The sequence below is a fragment of the Danaus plexippus genome (assembly GCF_018135715.1).
Source record: "Danaus plexippus chromosome 18 unlocalized genomic scaffold, MEX_DaPlex mxdp_20, whole genome shotgun sequence".
NCBI lineage: Eukaryota > Metazoa > Arthropoda > Insecta > Lepidoptera > Nymphalidae > Danaus > Danaus plexippus.
The window spans coordinates 3,797,132-3,813,950 of NW_026869853.1; the positions used below are offsets into that span (position 1 = coordinate 3,797,132).

A 16,819-nucleotide genomic window follows, 5' to 3' on the forward strand; every position below is an offset into this window, starting at 1 on the left:
TTAAAAGTTGGTTTATAGTTAATCTTAATTTAAAGGATATAGTGTTATGTTTAAATAGTTTTTGTATTTGAAGTCAAAATAATTAAACGTCAGTAATTTAGTAAAAAAAAATTGAAAACAAAATCTAATATTTATTAGTTATGAAAACACCAAGAAAACCTTTTTGCTATTTGGATTCTGGGCGCGCATGTCTCGTTTACTCGCATAAATTGTCGAAGTTTGCATTTCGTGATAAAATGGCTTCGACTACAAATTCGAAGCATTTGGAAGTAAACGGCGACTGTTTATACACGAATAAAAGATACAAAATGGAAAGTAATAAAGTGACTGTTGTTTTGGGCGCTCAATGGGGCGATGAAGGAAAAGGAAAAGTTGTGGATCTTCTGGCAGTTAATGCTGACATCGTGTGCCGCTGTCAGGTTATATTTTATTTTTTATAGAAATAAATAACTTAAATTACAATCGTTTCGTATTGAATTTTAACTAAAATATATTTTCGAATATCCTCCTGTAGCTAAAAATATAAGTAATCAATGTTTACAATGAAAATTAAGGTTATAACAGTTTTAAAAAAATGCATATACTCGATGTTATCAAAGAAATGAATGTTTAAGTTTAAAAAATGATTTATTATCAGTTTTGTAATGAACTCGTTATGATAGCATTATGCTGGCGTATTGCCATATTTTACCAAAGTACGTTTAGGAGAATAATAGGTTCTGTTTATTGTTACAAACATGCTTGAATATAATACAATATTTATATTACGTAATATCCGTGCTCATTTCCCGCGCAGTTCACGAGTTTTTCTATCAATTCAATCATGTGACCGTGATGGATGCTTAATGGTTGTTTAAAAACGCAAATAGACGTAGTGCATACTAATTGTGGAGCATTGCCAAGGTCTGGGGCGTGTTTTGTCACGCTCGCTTTCATATAATTACTTTTAATGTTCATTATAATTTTATACTTACATATATATTCTATTGTTGCTATTTTATAACATTCAATTCAATACAAATATTTTAATCATAAGTCTCTAAATATTAAAACCTATTTTGTATTAAGTTATTAGTAATTATACATATATCTTACAATGTAATGGTATTACTGTATACTATCTTGATGCATATATTATCGAATATTGTTTTGTATGGATACATTAAATGATAGGTATTATCACTTCCTGATATTACCAACAGTAACTAGTTATGATAAATTTTATTAGTCACTCATGAACTGTATACATTTAGATAACAAATGTCTTGGTGTCAGTATGAATGACACGAGCGAGGCATATTAGAATTAATAAAGTCTAGTAGTTTTTGCCCATGACTTTGTCTTTGTTTTCAGAATTAGTATTACGGAGAAATGTGTAAAATGTTATATAAAACAATAGATAAATTAGCTATCCAGGAGATAAATCTATAGTCTGTTTTATGTGAGCCCATGTCCTTATCTGAAGTCTGAGCTACACTATTTTAAAGCTTTGTAAAATTAGTTAGTAGTTTTCTTGTGAAAGACCAACAGATATATGTACATACATCCACACAAACAAGTATAATATTAGTAGGATAAGATAATAGTTTCTTTGGTTTATATATACATCAAGACTTAAATTCTTGGATAACAATACAACAATTAGAAATTAACTATGGTAGTTATAATTTAAACCACAACATAGTACATTAGTACTGTAAAATAACTTTGAGAATTTTTTATATATTAAGTAACATTATTGAGGTAGAATATTGTAATACATATTCATTTTATTGCACACAACACATTCAAGTACAGAAATTATTTATAAAATAGGTGTCAGCCCCGGCTTCGCATGGGATCTTTACAAAAAATATAAAATCGCCTATTTAAATTTGAGAATTATTAAACTTATATTATGATAACTTTCAAACAGTATGAAAGATTTAAATGATTTAAAAAGTAATTTACAGATACTGATGTAGGCTTGAAAACGAAGTAATTTATTTCGATAAGACTTAATAACGTATTTATGTAAATAGATTTCCAATAAGTTGTAAAAAGGATATATATGTATGTTAACTTTAAGGTATAGACGTAATATGCCACCGCGGACTTTTCTGTAGACCTATGTAAGATACACAATTCCACAATATATTATTTTTTATATTCCAAAAATTTTAGGAAGCGTTTTTGTTAAAAGCTCTCAGACGGCTCATGTTTCCCCGACATCTTCAACAAATATTGTTAATGTACACAGAAGTAAATACAAAAACTTAACAAATTATATACTATAACCTTCCTCGAGAATCACGCTATCGAGTTGTGATAACTGTTTGATAATCGGTGCAGTAGTTTTTCCGTTTATCGCGAACAGACAGACAGACAGACGCGGCGAGGGACTTTGTTTTATAATATGTATTGATTATGTATGTATATACCTTTAAGCAATGGTGTGTCATGTAATTGGTATGCAAATTATTCTATGAATAACCAAACATCAGTTTAAAAGGGTCATTGACCTGTTTAATTAATATATATATATATATATTTTAATGAATTTAAGTCTACATATAAATATATCTAGTTAATGGGTTCTATTAAGATTGGCAAGCACCTTACTATCTAAAATGGGTTCTTTAAATTTGTATATATTAGTTGAAATACGAATTTATCTCAATAACCTACATATTTATGGCTCATTTTATTTTATTCTGTATCATCTTTAAACTTATAATACATCAAAGCGAAGAAATTTTTTTTAATTGTTGTGCCTGTTTTATTACTTTTCGTGATACAATTAATATAACGATGTTAAAATTATAATGATTTTAATAAATACGTAACGTCTTCCACCTTTGGTTTTGTAATTTCCTTATTTTTTTTTTATCTATCATATCCAACCTTTTTTCATAAATTTGGATTAATATTTATTTTTTAATTACTTAAATAGATGATGCTTTATTTCAATTTAGAATAACCTTGTGAAATTTCACAATGTAATTGTTGAATTTCTAATAAACTTAATAATATACATTTTTGCTGTCAGACATCTTATTCGTTCTACGACAAATCATTGTCATCGTTTGTTTAAAACCAAGGTTTTCTTATTCATAGCTATTACAGCAAATGACCCGTAACGTCCTTAGAAAGTTGATCAAATTACGAAATTGTTTCTGATAAAAAATCTGTTATATTTTTGTTGTACAAAATCTATTTGGCAACTTGCCAACGCTGTTGGTTATTTGAAAGTCGGTGATGCGGTTAAGACAATACATAATGGGGACCTTTATATATAATGTGCCCTAGCAAAACAATTTTTTTTGCTCTCTACATATTATTTACAAAATTGCGAAGCTAAAATATTAATTTCTGACTAAGATGATTCGTAATAGTTTCCAATAAGCTGTCTACTATTATATCAGAAATCTTATTTATTGTGCAGTAATATTCAGATATAACTACGTAGTACTTAATAAATACATTATAGCTTACAATCTCACACTATTGATTAATTATCAGGATAGCCAATAACAAAACCCAATGAAGGACATGTCTCTGTTAAGACTCTTATAAGTCTTGATCAATTCAACTTTGACTACAGAATGATTCGATCAACGTGATGTGTGCAATGTACTTATATTATTACAGGGCGGTAACAACGCCGGTCACACTGTTGTCGTCGACGGCAAGGAGTTTGATTTCCACTTACTGCCAAGCGGTATCATCAATCAGAAATGTGTCTCAGTATAGGTTTGTACAGCTATTTATTACGCACGTATTATAAGAATTTAATTATAAAGTATATGCACACGAATATCATTACAGTTTATTGTATATGTATATTGATTAATTACGGAATTTCTGGGCCGTTTTTCTTCCTTGGGACGCACTTCGTATGCAGCCCTAGTAGTTTCTATTCAAATTTGGTTAGGTAGGGAGAGGAGCTTGGACAGTGGAGGTGAGCGTTGAACGCGCCTTAGATAGGGCCCCTTAAACCTACACATGGGTCGCAAGTCCCAGGCACTGTTGAAGCTCCTCTCCCTGCAACGCGATGGACCCAGCACCCACACGGTGAATCCGTTGATTGCTCAGGGGTTTCGTCTCGTCTCTTAGTTTAAGAATAAACCGTATAAATTAAACTTTTGTCAACTCCGTCGCAGTTGTTTAAAAAAAATAAAAATCAAGACGTGAATTAAATGTGACATGAAATGTCACTCACAGCTGATATTTTTTTTTTATATAACGTGTCTCTGTTTGTAGGAATCTTTTATTATGCAAGGCTGATTTATTTCGGAGTTCATGAATTTTCTTTTACCTTAATAATTAAACAAGTAGATGTTTTGATGTATCTGTTACGGGTTCATGTTCAATCAAACTTCATATCTTTGATGTTCCAAATTATTAATTCGCTGCACAGAATGCCAAGGCACGGCAGGTACGGCCGGATACTAATAGCGATATTAATGTAAAAGGTCGCCATGATTTACGATAGCCACAATTCGTACGCTAAATTATGGGAGACTTAAAAAAATTACCTAATTGAACGTTTTCTTGCACGCATTTTTATTTGTAACCGACAATTTATATGATTGATTAGTACGTATGTATGTTTGACTGTACAAGTATTACTCGTCACAAGTAGGTTTCTGTTGTTTAAAAGGTTATTCAATGGAAACGTTTTAGGTGACATCAAGGTTCGTGGAGTTATATGAGGCTGAAAGTCATAACTAACTTTCTGTAAGGAGTTAGTTGGTTAAAATTTACTACGAAAAATTATCTCTTTCATGGACAAGAAGACGAATTGTGTAGAAATAAAAAACGCCCTTGTTTTTAAAAACATCCCTTTAACTTACATCTCTAGTTAGTAAAACAATTGCATAGAATAAAGTCGTCAAATCCTATTTAGGAAACGGGGTAGTCATCCACCTGCCTGGTCTGTTCGAGGAGTTGAAGAAGAACGAGCTGAAGGGTATGGAGGGCTGGCAGCAGAGGCTCATCATATCGGACAGGGCCCATCTTGTCTTTGATATGCATCAACAGGTAATGAAACAAACAGGATTCAAACCCGTCGCCCATAGGCTATTGCTACGCTGTTTGTTGTCACACCTTATCACTATTCATAGATAAAAAGACAGTAAAACATGAATAGAGGTCTTGAATTGATGTAAAACAATTATTTGTACTATGTCAGTATTACTAAATACTAACCTTGGCTCGTTCATGATGTAAGTCCTTTGAACTGACTCACTTAATGCCCTCCTATGAACATTAGTTCACTAGTATATATATATATGTTTATTTACATGCACTTATCTCATAACTGTAATATCAAAACACCTTAACCCACTTTCGTTTCTTACATGATCTTTTTTTTTAACTCTTATTCACAGCGCGGGCTGTATATATCTGATTAATTTCTATTTTGGTATATAAATTTTTTCTATATATTTATGGTTTCTATTGTACTAATTAATGTATGTTATGTGATATTATATACATATATATAATGTTAGTCTTTACAGCTAAGAAATTGCTCCTTCTGAATGTTTCAAACTCTTCATAGTAGATGTACTGTGTACATAATTTATAATGAAAATAACCGATGAAGAATAACAATGTAATTCTTTTGTTATAGCAAAGTGGTTTTTCTAGCACATGTTTATAAGATTAGTTTTTTAATGCGTTCCGTGATTTCAAATAGCCACTGATTGTTCTATTGCAATGCTTTGCTGTTTGTATATTGATTACTAGGAACCAAGAGATATTAATATTGAAAGTTACGATTCAATTGTCTATTGAAAAATTAATTCTTTTGTTTTATGTCAAACAATAGACAATTTTTTTTTTTAATTTTTATTTATACGAAACTTTTTTTTTAACCCATCAAAGTATCAACAAGTGGTCCTAAATTCTATATTTATTTTAATATTAAATACATGATAATTTATAAGGTTAAATTGTTTTACTTTGATTTCATACATTTATAAATTTCTCATTAAATTATTAAATGTACTTATATGATTTAGTTGAATTTTAATACATTCATATATTCAATAGGTTCTCCTAATGTTTACAGGTCGATGGTTTGCAAGAGGCTGAAAAGGGCAAGAATTCTTTGGGGACAACCAAGAAGGGTATCGGTCCTACTTACTCAGCGAAGGCAACAAGAAATGGAATAAGGATTGGAGACCTTCTCGGTGACTTTGAGATATTTGAAGAAAAGTAAGCAAATAAATTTATATAATGCTGTATGTTCAATAACTACAAATTTTTATTTCTGGCATAAATTATAATATATATTAAGGGAAAATCAAGGCTTATATACATAAATACCAATATTTCGTATGAAGCAAACCAGTACTGAAAGCTTGTTTTCACTTTTCAACTAAAATGAAACTTTAATTCAGCGGTTCCCAAACTTATTTTGTCTATCACTTTGAGAATAAATAATATTTAGCACTGCCATTTTTTCACCTACTGAAAAACCAGTATACTTCAACCTAGCTGAAAGAAATAACAAATCATCCCCAAGCCTCTACACAATATCACCATTTTTTTCTGGGACTCTTATCGCCCTCAAAGCCTTCAAGGCCCACAAGGGGGCGATATCACCCACATAGTAAAAGGCTGCTTTGTTATAAAGTAATCATATTAAAAATTTCAGGTTCCGCACCCTAGCCGCTAACTATAAGAGAATGTTCCCGTCCCTGGAATTGGATATAGAAAACGAGCTGGTGAGGTACAAGGAGTACGCTGAGAAAATAAGACCTCTAGTTAAAGACACGGTTTCCTACTTACATAAAGAAATCTCCAATGGAAAGAAAGTTCTGGTTGAGGGGGCCAATGCTGCCATGTTGGACATAGATTTTGGTATGTCTGCTAGAACAATATGTGATTAACAGTATTGCAATATTTACCAAGCTCATGATTATTGAAATGCATTTAATTATGTACATATACATATGACTATTATTAGATAATATTTTATGTGAATATTTTCGTAGAGAAAAATAAATACATATTTGCTGTTATTTAATTTTATTTATCATCTGTTTTCAGGGACATATCCATACGTGACGTCATCGAACTGCAGTATAGGTGGCGTGTGCACGGGCCTAGGGCTCCCGCCCTCACTGATCGGAGAGGTCCTGGGTGTTGTGAAGGCCTACACGACTAGAGTAGGAGACGGACCCTTCCCGACAGAGTTGCACGATGTAAGTTTTTACAAACACAATTTATTTACTTCATATCAGGGACGAGGAGACGAAACCTCTCAGCATTCCATGGATTCACCGTACGGATGCCGGGTCCGTCGTGTTGCAGGAGAGGAGCTTCAACAGTGCCTGGGACTTAGGTGTAGGTTTAAGGGACCCCTATCTATCTAACAGTTAAAAAATATTACTGAAATTAAGCTCGAACTAAACAGGGAGACAACAATAGGGAAGAGCGCCTTGTTATGTCTTATTTAAAATATAAGTAAATAAATATATACTAGTTTTAGCTTTCGACTTCATCCATGTGAATATCAGAGTTGCGCTCAGTGAGAAATGTATAAAGTGTGTCAAAACAATACACAAAGTAACCTATGTTGCAGCCTTTTCATTTTTAACAACCTATACACCGACTGCGCCATCTGGCGGGCTGATTTTTGAATTTAAACCATCCGGGTCGCTACCCAATTGTATATAAAAAATCATTCAAATCAATCCAACAATATAGGAGTTCTGTGACATACACACGTACAGTAATATTATATAAATAAAAATTTATATATAGGTAATTATTTCATATGCAGTTAGACAAATGTAACTTAACCTTTTTGGTTGGCTAACGTTTTCACTACAAGTGAGTTTAAAGTTAACCTAATGTTCTTACGAAGGATACGGGCAGCCTGCTCCAGTCCCGGGGTCACGAGGTCGGTGTGACGACGCGCCGTGTCCGCCGCTGCGGCTGGCTGGACCTGGTCGTGCTGAAATACACGGCCGCCGTCAACGGATACTCATCGTAGGTACACCTTGATCGAACATGACATGACTTGGCGTGACGTCACATGATGTGGCGTCACGCGACAGCACGGTACATGGCAATACATCGTGTGTGAATATACGATGTTAGTGTTACCTTTTAAAAAAAATCCCGTTATACTGATCTTGTTACCGACATATGTTTGTGTTCATTTTTGTTTAGTTTCAGAAATATTAAAATATAGTTAGTCTATATTACGTTTATTCAGACCAGATTTACTTTAATTTAAAATAACCTCCTGTGCGCCCTTCCTCGTCTCACCGCTCATTTTTCGTCATAATAGTCATTCATTCGTTCGCCGTCATTGTACTCAGTCACCCTTTCATGCAATCTTTTCGCATTAATATATATTATTGCTTTAGTTACAAGACACGGCTGACTTTTTTACCAACTTCTTAGTGAACCACACATTTATTCCCAATATCCACAGAACAATGAATAATCACATACAAACGTGTTCTTTAAATAATCCCTCCCCGCCCCCCACCCACAAACACCTCAAATAATTTACATAAAAACTTCTAACAAACGTAAGACGCATAAAGTCTAATTGAGGATTGAATTACTTTTTAAATCCTTTGCTATTGTACTTGTATAGTATAAGTACCTTTTCGTATGACGTCAGCAACTAATTAGCCATTATTTATATCCGTCAATTATGAACGATTTACTATTCATATATATATATATATATTGGTAATTAACATCATTTTAAATATTTTTCAGATTTTGCCTAACTAAATTGGACATACTGGATACATTGAAAGAAATCAAAGTCGGTGTGGCTTACAAGCTGAAAGGGAAAAAAATCGAATACTTCCCCTCGTCTATGGCCGAATTAAGTAACGTTGAGGTAACCAAGACGATATCAAGTACTGTTGTGATAACGAATGATTCATAACATTTGAATGGAAAAATATGTCTGTAACGATCGGAGACAGGGTAGAAGTTAGTGTTACAAAAATATATATACGCAAGGAATAACAGAATTAATTATTTCAAGGTTTAAAAGATTTCTTTTTTATTATAGATTTAATATAGAAGTATGTAAACGATTGTATTACAAATAAATAAATATTAAACAATATTATTGTATAGTTAAATGTATATATATTAAAATTTAAAACGTCGTTTTAAGTCAAAAATTAGAGATGCATTATATGTATTGGTGTGTTTGTAATTAGGGATAGTTCTGGAGTGTGATTAAATGTTCAGAAAATGATTAAAAAAATCCAACTGTAATAATTATCTCATCATTATAGTAATATATATATTTATATAATATAATATGTGACAGGTGGAATACATAACACTGCCTGGCTGGTGTTGTAGTACAGAAAATGTGAGGCAGATGGATAAGCTGCCCGAAGCAGCAAGAAACTATGTAAGGACCATTGAGGACTATCTGCAAGTGCCTGGTTAGTACATAGCTCATTCACACTAATGTATATACGGTGACTGCTGTCATCGTGATCAAAACAGACGAGATTTGAGCAGTTATAACAAAATAATGTTGTGTAAAATGTATTTCAAAAAATCTGATAGTAAAGCCAAAAGCCAATGTTTTATGAAAATGTTTAGTATAGAAAATCTTTGATATAATTATTTAGAATTATCTAGTCGCACTTGCGTGTAAGCATATGGCAATGTTTTGAGTTTCATATACAGTCAGTATAATTTTAGTCAGTTCTGTAAACGTTTATAGTAAAAAAATGTGTATACATACATTTTTACAAGATGTATTTAATGTATCAATCTCTTTTCCAGTGAAATACATAGGCGTGGGTCAAGGTCGGGAGTCCATCATCAACGCCGATTAACGTCGGCTGCTCGTGCAATACTTGATAAACGATCTCTACCAAGGCTAGCGAGTCTTTGTTTAATATAAAACCCAGTGTATTCGCTGCTAACATAACGAAAGGATATAGTTACGTATACAGTGGACCCGTGGTGACCGGAACCGGAAGCTATCTAATCAGGCTCCATCTGTAATTCGACGATCTGTTACTTTTTATTGAATATTTCCGCTATTGCGCTCCACGCGTACGGTATTGGCTTGATTCTGATTGCCTTATTGCTTAGTTTGAATTTGACTGCATCTGATGAAAATAGTGTTGTGATTTATGCTTTAGAAAACACACACACACACACTTATGACATATAAAATCTTATCATACCATTAAAAAAAAAATCTGGACTATAGCGGGGGTCTTAGGTAGTAAGTACTCTTATAATCCGACAAAGACCCGCAAAATGTTTGTCGGATTACCGGGCGTCCAATGTATACTGAAACGAAGAAAATCAAATGTTTTAAACGATATGAAACAAGACTCTGCGATAATTTAGTACAAATTAACGTTCCATTCTGTTAATACGACAAATGTATAGTTAAAATATAACGCTTCGACAAGTCTTATGAAGAGATCGTTGTTTTTAATGAATCGCCGATTTTATATAGGAACAGTATTTTTTATTTCCATAATGTTAGTCTAAGATCCGTCGTTTTATAATTAAATGAATTTTAGTAACAATCAATTGGAGGATCTTACACTACATAACATAATGTATATACTATATACACGGATGAATGTTCTCAGAGCCTGTTCAGTCTACATTATAATGAAATATAAGTACTTACTTAACACCATTACTGTGTAAATTGTGGTTACATATGACAGTGTTTAACCGACCTCCGAAAAGGATGATTTAATCAATTGCATACATTCTAATTCTTAACTGGACATTTTTTTTTTCTCAATCATTTTACAATAATCAACAGATGAATTAAGAATGTTATGCAATTTTTTTAAGCATTTTGTAGATATCAATAACCATGTAAGTAATGTATTTGTTTTTAAATGAGTCTGAAAACCTAGCTCTACTCACATCGAGAATCATGAAAATATGTCAAAATAATATTCATAGACACCGGTGCTCTCAATAGCTCTAAAATCTGCTATATTTGAGGTCTTTAAAAACACACACACACACACACACACACACACACATATATATATATATATATATATATATATATATATATACTGTAGACTACAGACTGGCCTCGTTCCTACTAAGTGTTTTAAAAATAAATTTACGAGCAGCACAAACATTATGAATTCTTTTTGTGATCATAGCCGTAGTTTGTGCTTAAGACTTAAGGATAGAAAAATTTATGTATGTATTGATATATTTTTACAATCATGAATTTGAAATCGTCTTATAACTAATCGAAATTTTAAAAAAAATAACACAATTATATCGAATTGTCTTTTTATTTTTTAATTATTATTTTTTATTGAATGATAATCATGTTACAAATCTTGTAATGAAGCGATTTTCTCTAAATCTTGTTTATTGTATGTACTTAACATACTTGTTCCTAATTTTTATTTCTAGCAACATTTATTTCACGTGTGTTTTGTGATATCTATATTTTTAAAATGTAAATACGTCAATGGTTATTATGCCAATAAATTATAGTTATTCTTTTATCTGAGAGTTTTATTTGCTTTTGATGAAACTAAATGAAACGTACATATTTTTAATGAATTTTTTATTTATTACATATTATTTAGCATAGCTATCTACGTAGTAAATCTCACATTGGACAAGCTCTTGATGATTTACCGATATTCAATTTTTTTCTAACTAAAGATACTCTTAATTCGGTGGTGTAACTTAAGCATCACTAAAATATATATCTTGCCATTTATACACATACATAAATAAAAAATATTTTTTATTACAAGTCTAGATTAAAGAGGCTCAAGTACAAATTATAAATCCAATTACATTTTTAAATTAATAAATTATGTTTTATTAGGAGTATTTTAAATGCAATCAGAGGTAAAGATTATATAACATGAACACGTGGAATATCTAATTATTAATAAGTCTTACTAATTAAATCATTGTACGTCATTAAACATTTAATAAAATAATATCATAAATGCAAAACTAATTCGTCCGAGTACCGAGTCGCGGGCTAAGGCTGGTCATTTAAATATATTACATTTCCACGCTATATCTATAATAGCTAGTTTTTAAGATATTATTTTAATCAACAAGTCATATTTCGCCACATTGGCTGTTTGAATGTAAATGACAGATTTTTTAAACGTCAATTGAGTCACACATTTGTAAAATATTGCATAAAGGTTCAATATAAACAGCCAATATGGCGTGAATTGGTACTGCGAAACTGTTTAATCCCTATTAGGTGAGATATTACGATCTCTCTTCTTGTTCCTGGGCTGAGCGCGATGTCTGTCACGTTTGCGGCTTGATGACGAACAAGAGGACGAAGGGCTCGAGTCAGGAGGCGAGCCAGCTTCGTCAGCAGTCAACCCCATTGTCTGTGACTCCGGAGTGGAAGGTTCTAGAACACTGTTCCGTAAAGCCCGGCGCTGTTCTTCCGTGTGTTGGGGACAACGGGTAGATCTAAATCAACGATAAACAATAACTAGTCATCGAAAATGTTTTTAAAGTTTTTGCTATTTAGTTTCTAAAACAGTTTGTCAATATAAACGAAAACATCCATATAAATATTTATATATTATGATGTATGACAAATTAATTACCGTGTGCACAATTTCTTGGTGTGTTCAGAGACAACACCACATATTTGGAGAAGGAGATTCTTCTTTTCATTTGCGGACATAGTCTCGTAGGTGGCGCAACCGTCGTTGGAATCCGAATTATGGTTTCCATTGTTACCTCTAATTCACGAAACAAAGGTTAAGAAAGTTAATACAGCATGCTTTTGGCTGACACGAATTTTGATTGCATAAATTGTAAGACAGAAATTACATATTGAAATTAATATTATGATGACTTGAAAATCAGAAAATTAGAACAAAAACATATATTAATCATTCTGAGGGTGAGTTAACACTAAAGTGGGAAATGAAATGGTGATAATAGCTTGAAATAACCAATTTAGTACGAACCCACAACCTTGAATATAGTACACGTAAGACGTACTTGTGAATTTTGGCGGGTTTCTTGCTGTTATTGTTTTTTATTCTTCGCTTGCGTCGCTCGCTGTGTATTGTTGACCAATCAGCGTCGTCCTCATCGTCACTCAATAGGCCAGCATATGAGGTTGGTTCTCTACTATTGGATGCAATACGACGGGATGCTATACGAGAACTGTTGCGACCCATACCTGAGAAAATGAAAATAAAAAATGAAATTTTACTACAATTGTAAAAGTAGTTTCCATTAGAATATATTGACTACTTTTTAAAATCAGCACAAGGGAATAACATTTTTCGTAACTCTTGTACTAAAAACCTTAAAAAAAAAACATTGAATATAAAATAAGTTTTTGGCCAAAAGATATGAACAATATTGATATTTTAAGGATTTGTCTAAGATGTCACTTCGTCAAGATGGTGCATAAAGATCGGCCGTTTCTCGCCCATCGGCAAGTCATATATATATATATATATGTATATTTTTAAATTTAACACTCGGTCAAATTGAAAAGCGAGGTATTTAAAAAAAAATACTATATTAAATAGAGAAATTAACTACATTAAAGTATTTATAACAAATGTCTTAAATTATATTTCTCCTTCGCTTTCACTGGATAAATGATCACTAAACCATTCACTAGCAGCGTCTTGAATTGTATCTGCATACGAAAGACTTGGTGTTTTTGTTTGAGTTTGATTATGGCGCCAGGAGGTACCCCAAATACCAAAGTAAAGATGCAAAATGGGCACAGCAACCAACAACTCTGGCACCAACCTTGCACTTACAATACCAATCAATGTTTGGACTAAAACCTACTCCTGTGTGTCCCGTGTGTCGTGATCTCAACTGAAGCCGAATAACTGATGAATCTTCTCGATGTACGTAAAGAAAATATATTACCCTTGGGTTTAGGTATTCGTGAGTGTATCATCTCCTTTAAGCTGATATATTCCAATAGTTAAAGATTGCAGTTCGTACCATGTGATTCGTGGAAAATATAGGAGATCAGATTGACTTAACAGAGTCCATATCCCTCTTTTTCTGCCCAGCCATTTTCTTCAACTGTTCGTTGTGAGCAATAGGGCATCTTAACTACAACATCTACATCTTTCCTACAACAGATGCACTCGATGCACCGCAACAAATGAACACTAGTTTAGAAGCTTATTCATTGTAGTATTTGAAAAACGAAAAAATATAGTGGTGCATGAAGTGCTTCACAGATCTTCTTAAGATGAAAGTTAGAAAGAACTCTTATAATTGCAAAAATTTGACAAATCTGCCAAGTTTAATGACCTTTTTTATATCACCTGTTACTTTTTTCTTACTATTTTATAATAAATGTAAAGGATCAATACCTGAACTTCACATAAGTATTATAATACAACTAATAAAAACTTTGAATTTTTATCTATCTCATGGGTGAAAAATGGCCGATCTTTACCCACCTCCTTTATATAAGACACAGATTATATCAAATGAATATATGCATACACTTAATGAAATATAGTTAGGAGAGTAAAGAAATAAATGTGGATATTGTTACAAAGATTAAGAGTTATAAAAAGTTTTTAAGTTAGGAAAAAGGTAAAGTAAAAATATATAAAAAAATTAGGATTCAAAAATAACAGAAAGTATTTGAAATGTTGATTAATAGGTGTACTAGAATAGTCCCTATACATGACTATATACTACAATAGAAAATGGCTAGGAACCAGCGATATCTGAATATTTTAGACAAGATACAACACCAAGCTAAATGATTATAGAGTAGCAATAAAAACTTGAAAAATAAGTAAATATTTATGTAAAAATAAATATATAAGAATTGAAATAAAACAGAGTTCATTATAAAAACATGGAGAAGGAGAGTGAAACTGCTAAAATGGCTATTGTTGTAGTAATTCAACATCTATGAGAAATCTTCTCTGGTCGGATATTTTGTAAAATATATGAGATTTAGCCTTTTATTGTTTTTATATAGAAGACTTGTTAGCAATTTTATTTGATAAAACATATCAAGAAGATGATATAAAATTCATTGATGAAAACTAAAGAGATTTATATACTCTAATATATCTTTAAAAAAAAAACAAATTACTTCTCTGTGTTCTATATAATATTTCAGCCTAAAACAAACAGTATGTTATATAGTATTTTATAATCTTAATTCACGATTCCTCTGGTACAGTTAAAACATTTCCATATATAAAGAAATTTGAGTACAAACATACATTTGAGGTCCAAATAACTTTATCCAAGAGAAATATGTATGTACCTATTACTATACTTAGTGACACAGCAAAATATAACATAAATAAATAAGTTAAGAGTTTGTTATATTTTAGGAAGATACTAAAATTTTTGTATTACATCAAACTTAAACACAGTGATTGTTAGTGCCACATATAAATTGGATAGTAGACTTACCCATGCATTTTTCCAAATGTGGAGCAAATCTTGTCGCTGAAACTGGTCTATCACAATTAGGGCATGAGCAATTTGAGTCTGGGGTCTTTTTTAACATGGAGAAACCGAAAACGTCACATTCTGGGGAATTAACTATCTTATATCCTTCGTCCTCTTCCTTTTCGCCTTCTAAAAGTTCCGTGAGACCTGTTTTCAAGCCATGATGGAACTCAAAAAGCACGCCCAGCGCTACATCGTCGTAAACATTGTCGTATATAAAATTTGCTGCATCCTCTGCGCTCTTTTCATTTTGCATTATCTCGAAGAACTTACTATTTAAATCGTTCATGCTAAATTCGCTGATTATTGTATTCATTTTTGCTGTTTTCACCCAAAAGTTCTAAATACACACGATAAACACAGCGCAATAAAATTATTTATGCCACAACGCTCAGCTGATTGGGGCTGGAGCGTAGAGTGGTGCGGCGAGAAGGGAGAGTATAATATGCATTTTGCAACTCCTCTCATTGGCTGACAAATGACAGATAAGGTATGTCCACACTATCCTGCAATATTGATGTCAAATAACATTAAATATATTGTGATGATAATAATTATTAGTGTTTCAAATAACTATAAAATAATAATAAACAACATTGATTCAATAGTCTTAATAAATTTATAAAGAAATGTACCATTTTTTTAGATCAGTTAAAAGGTAGTGTTTAATTATAACATGAGTGTATTCGTACGAATTATTTGCTATGTTTTAGGTCGTCCCTTGTCGAAATATTTATGTTATTTAATGGATGCAGACAGAATTGAAGGTTTACCAAAACTTTTATTTTATCTTTTCGGCGGTAGCTGATCAATAAAATGATGATATATATACTGCTGTTTTCCTAAGCATATAGGAGTTTCGTCTCTGAGGGGATTTATTTTATCCTTCCTCAATTTTTTTTATTTCTTTTCTAGGAAGTTTTAAGTTGGATTTTAAGGGAAAGTTAAGTTTAGATCGAACTTAAAAGAAATGCCGGCAGGTTTGTATTAATAATGTTGTTTTGATGATAAACAATTACACGAACTTATTCCAAAACGAAACGTATATATTTTTCACTGCCATTGTATTATCAAAAGAAATTTGGATATTATCGAAGAGGTTCTATCCATTTAAGTCAATTCAATTCTCCTTACTTGTTGTATAATTTTATATCGTTAGCGATAAAATCGACGACATACTTTAACGTTAATTAACAGTCTTCCACATTCTTTTGGAATATTTTATATGTGTTATCTATTTATTGAGACGTAAACCGTTTGCTATAGTTTTCATGACAAATGTTTCATTTTGGTAGAACTTCCACAGAAATGAAGTCTCTTTTTATATATGTATGTTACTTTTAAAAAACGATAAACGATT

The 16,819-nt window shown here is 31.8% G+C and overlaps 2 protein-coding genes across 3 annotated transcripts; one reads left to right on the forward strand and one right to left on the reverse strand.

Annotated features, from left to right (window-relative positions):
• Nucleotides 1-157: 157 nt before the first annotated feature.
• On the forward strand, nt 158-11,501 carry LOC116772836 (adenylosuccinate synthetase). The gene is given in 10 exon segments (XM_061528376.1): nt 158-419; nt 3,631-3,736; nt 4,871-5,022; nt 6,059-6,204; nt 6,647-6,852; nt 7,042-7,196; nt 7,862-7,986; nt 8,734-8,860; nt 9,305-9,425; nt 9,775-11,501. Coding segments are annotated over 10 exon segments (1,374 nt in total). The 5' UTR covers nt 158-236; the 3' UTR covers nt 9,828-11,501.
• Nucleotides 10,875-16,259, reverse strand: LOC116772838 (SAGA-associated factor 11 homolog). Of its 2 annotated transcripts, none has more exons than XM_061528375.1 (4): nt 16,095-16,259; nt 15,421-15,965; nt 12,994-13,177; nt 10,875-12,450 (listed from the first exon to the last, which is right to left on the reverse strand). In XM_061528375.1, the coding sequence occupies exons 2-4, from the start codon at nt 15,773-15,775 to the stop codon at nt 12,216-12,218; spliced, it is 774 nt and encodes a 257-aa protein (XP_061384359.1). In that variant the 5' UTR covers nt 15,776-15,965; nt 16,095-16,259; the 3' UTR covers nt 10,875-12,215. The 2 variants fall into 2 exon arrangements, with proteins under 2 accessions (XP_061384359.1, XP_032521011.1); XM_032665120.2 differs by lacking the exon at nt 16,095-16,259 and adding an exon at nt 12,591-12,728.
• Nucleotides 16,260-16,819: the final 560 nt, after the last annotated feature.

Coding starts and splice junctions, on each gene's coding strand:
- LOC116772838 (XM_032665120.2), bottom strand. CDS start 15,775: ATGAATACAATAATCAGCGAATTTAGCATGAACGATTTAAATAGTAAG. Junction 13,178..15,420: donor ACATTTGGAAAAATGCATGG/GTAAGTCTACTA, acceptor TCATTTTCTCAG/GTATGGGTCGCAACAGTTCT. Junction 12,451..12,590: donor ACCAAGAAATTGTGCACACG/GTAATTAATTTG, acceptor TCGTTGATTTAG/ATCTACCCGTTGTCCCCAAC.